Source organism: Nicotiana tomentosiformis, chromosome 7, assembly GCF_000390325.3.
Source record: "Nicotiana tomentosiformis chromosome 7, ASM39032v3, whole genome shotgun sequence".
NCBI classification, from domain to species: Eukaryota; Viridiplantae; Streptophyta; class Magnoliopsida; order Solanales; family Solanaceae; genus Nicotiana; species Nicotiana tomentosiformis.
Genome location: NC_090818.1, coordinates 29617915 through 29620107, shown reverse-complemented (window position 1 = coordinate 29620107; position 2193 = coordinate 29617915). Strand labels below are relative to the sequence as shown.

The 2193-nt window shown below is 44.1% G+C and overlaps 1 protein-coding gene across 1 annotated transcript; it reads right to left on the bottom strand.

Moving 5' to 3' along the window:
* Positions 1–1425: 1425 nt before the first annotated feature.
* LOC138895415 (uncharacterized) lies at positions 1426–2193 on the bottom strand. Its single transcript, XM_070180100.1, has 2 exons — positions 1876–2193; positions 1426–1521 (listed from the first exon to the last, which is right to left on the bottom strand). The coding sequence occupies exons 1-2, from the start codon at positions 2191–2193 to the stop codon at positions 1426–1428; spliced, it is 414 nt and encodes a 137-aa protein (XP_070036201.1).

Genomic DNA, 2193 nt, shown 5'->3' with positions numbered 1-2193 from the left:
CTAAAAAGTTACATATGGCCGTGGGTGAAAATTCTATCAATCATCCACGAATCGGCACCAGCTGTTCAGTACTCTGCGGATCAAACCCTGCATAGAATTATTGGACTAAGTTGAGATTAGTGTTCCCTGTGTTCTTGAATACATAGCTCAACCCCATATCCTGAATGCCCCTCCAAATTGCCTGATACTTTGCTTTCAAGCTGCGTTCATTGATAGCTGCTTCTGGGTGTACATGTTTAGGCCTACAATGCCTGTACCAATCCTTAGTATGCGGTGGTATGCTGTTGATGCCAAACTCCCATTGGCCTTGTGGTTGTTGACGCATGGCTGCTATAGCTGCCACAGCTTGTACCCCACTTAGATTGAAGGTAGCTTCCCCCCTTTTCTCTTCTTTAGGGGAGGTGCTGAGGTTGCCTTTACTTTAGCCGGCGCAGTGGAAGTAGCCTTGGCTTTGCCTGTGCCTTTTCTGGGAGGCATCTTTGTTCCTAAACAAATAAGCAGTAGTCAGATAAAACTGCATTACACACTACACACATAATAAACTTTTTTTTTCGACTTTCCGAGGTTACTCAGACTTCACCTCGTATTTTCTTAATATTAGAATCAAAGAACAACACATGGACTACCCGCGAGCCACCCCACACTTAAGATTTTAACGTGGTGTATGACTTCATAACACTAGTCTATTAATCCTGGAGACTCGAGCTCCAATGGGGACAAGGAATGCCATTGAGGCATTATATCAAACACTTAACATGCATTAGTGCCATGGTAGTTCTTATGGAGATGAGGGATTGCCTCATCCTCCCAAATCGTCTTGGGGGTTCCGTACTACCACATGTTTTCATAATCGCAACACCATTCCTATGGGGTTTCATGGGGTTGGGGCACACAAACTCAATACCATAATGAAGAACAACCACCAATTTTTGTGTGTAATTGTACACATGTACCTCTCTCGAAATTACAAAGGAAAGAGATCAAATCATACCTTTGAAGCTTTTGAGAGGAGGGAGCTGCCTGAGAATTTCTGATGAGTGTGAAAGAATAGCAAGACTAAATTTGACTTCAATGGGGATGGGGGAGACCACTATGGCAATGTGTTGTTGAGTGTTTGTGGGTGAGGGCAATTTATGCAGTGTGTTTAGTTAAGAGCAACGCTGATGAGATGATATGTGTGCTTGTGAAATTTGTTTCTTTTAAAGCTTGATGTGTGTTTGAGGTTAGGGTTGTTTGTATTGTGTTCAGTGTTTAGGGCGTGTAATGTGAGGAGGTTCGATTAAAATAACTTAAACTGGGCCGAAATAACTTACCTGGCATTGCCTGGCCCAGTACATGGCGTTAGCCCGGCGTCGCCAGCCTAAGGCCAAGCAAAACCTGGCGTTAGCCAGGCGTCGCCAGCCTAAGGCCAAGCAGAACCTGGCGTTAGCCAGGCGTCGCCTGCCCCAGCGCCTGGTGTACGTCAGGTGATGCTAAAACCCTGTTCGACTTGCCCAAACTCGCCTGCAAACTTGTTAGTACCTAAAAACAAAACAAAAAAAAGGAAAAATTCTAACTACACTAAAAATCAACTACGAATTGGGTTGCCTCCCAACGAGCGCCTGATTTAACGTCGTGGCACGACGCAGATAATTGCACTTAATGCTCGCTTAACCTTGGTGGCTCAAGCAAATGAGTCACCAACACTACTTTTGCATCTTCCATGCCCAAATAATGTTTTAACCTGTGCCCATTGATTCTAAAAGTGCGAGAGTCATTTGATGCAACAATCTTTATGGCTCCGGTGGGGTGAATCTCCACCACACTAAATGGTCCTGACCATCGTGACTTTAACTTACCCGGGAATAACCTCAACCTTGAGTTGTATAGCAATACCTTATCTCCGGGTTTAAAACTCCGCTCAAGAATATTTTTATCGTGCATTATTTTCATTCTCTCCTTGTATAATCTTATGCTCTCAAAAGCGTGGTAACGAAATTCATCAAGCTCTTGCAGCTCTGTGACTCTATATGTGCCCGCAGATTCTATATCGAGATTCAACTGTCGTAGTGCCCATAAAGCTCTATGCTCCAACTCCACTGGTAGGTGACATGCCTTCCCAAATACCCAATTATATGGCATCATACCAATCGGAGTTTTGAAAGCGATACGATAGGCCCAGAGTGCATCATCTAACTTTCTTGCCCAATCCAT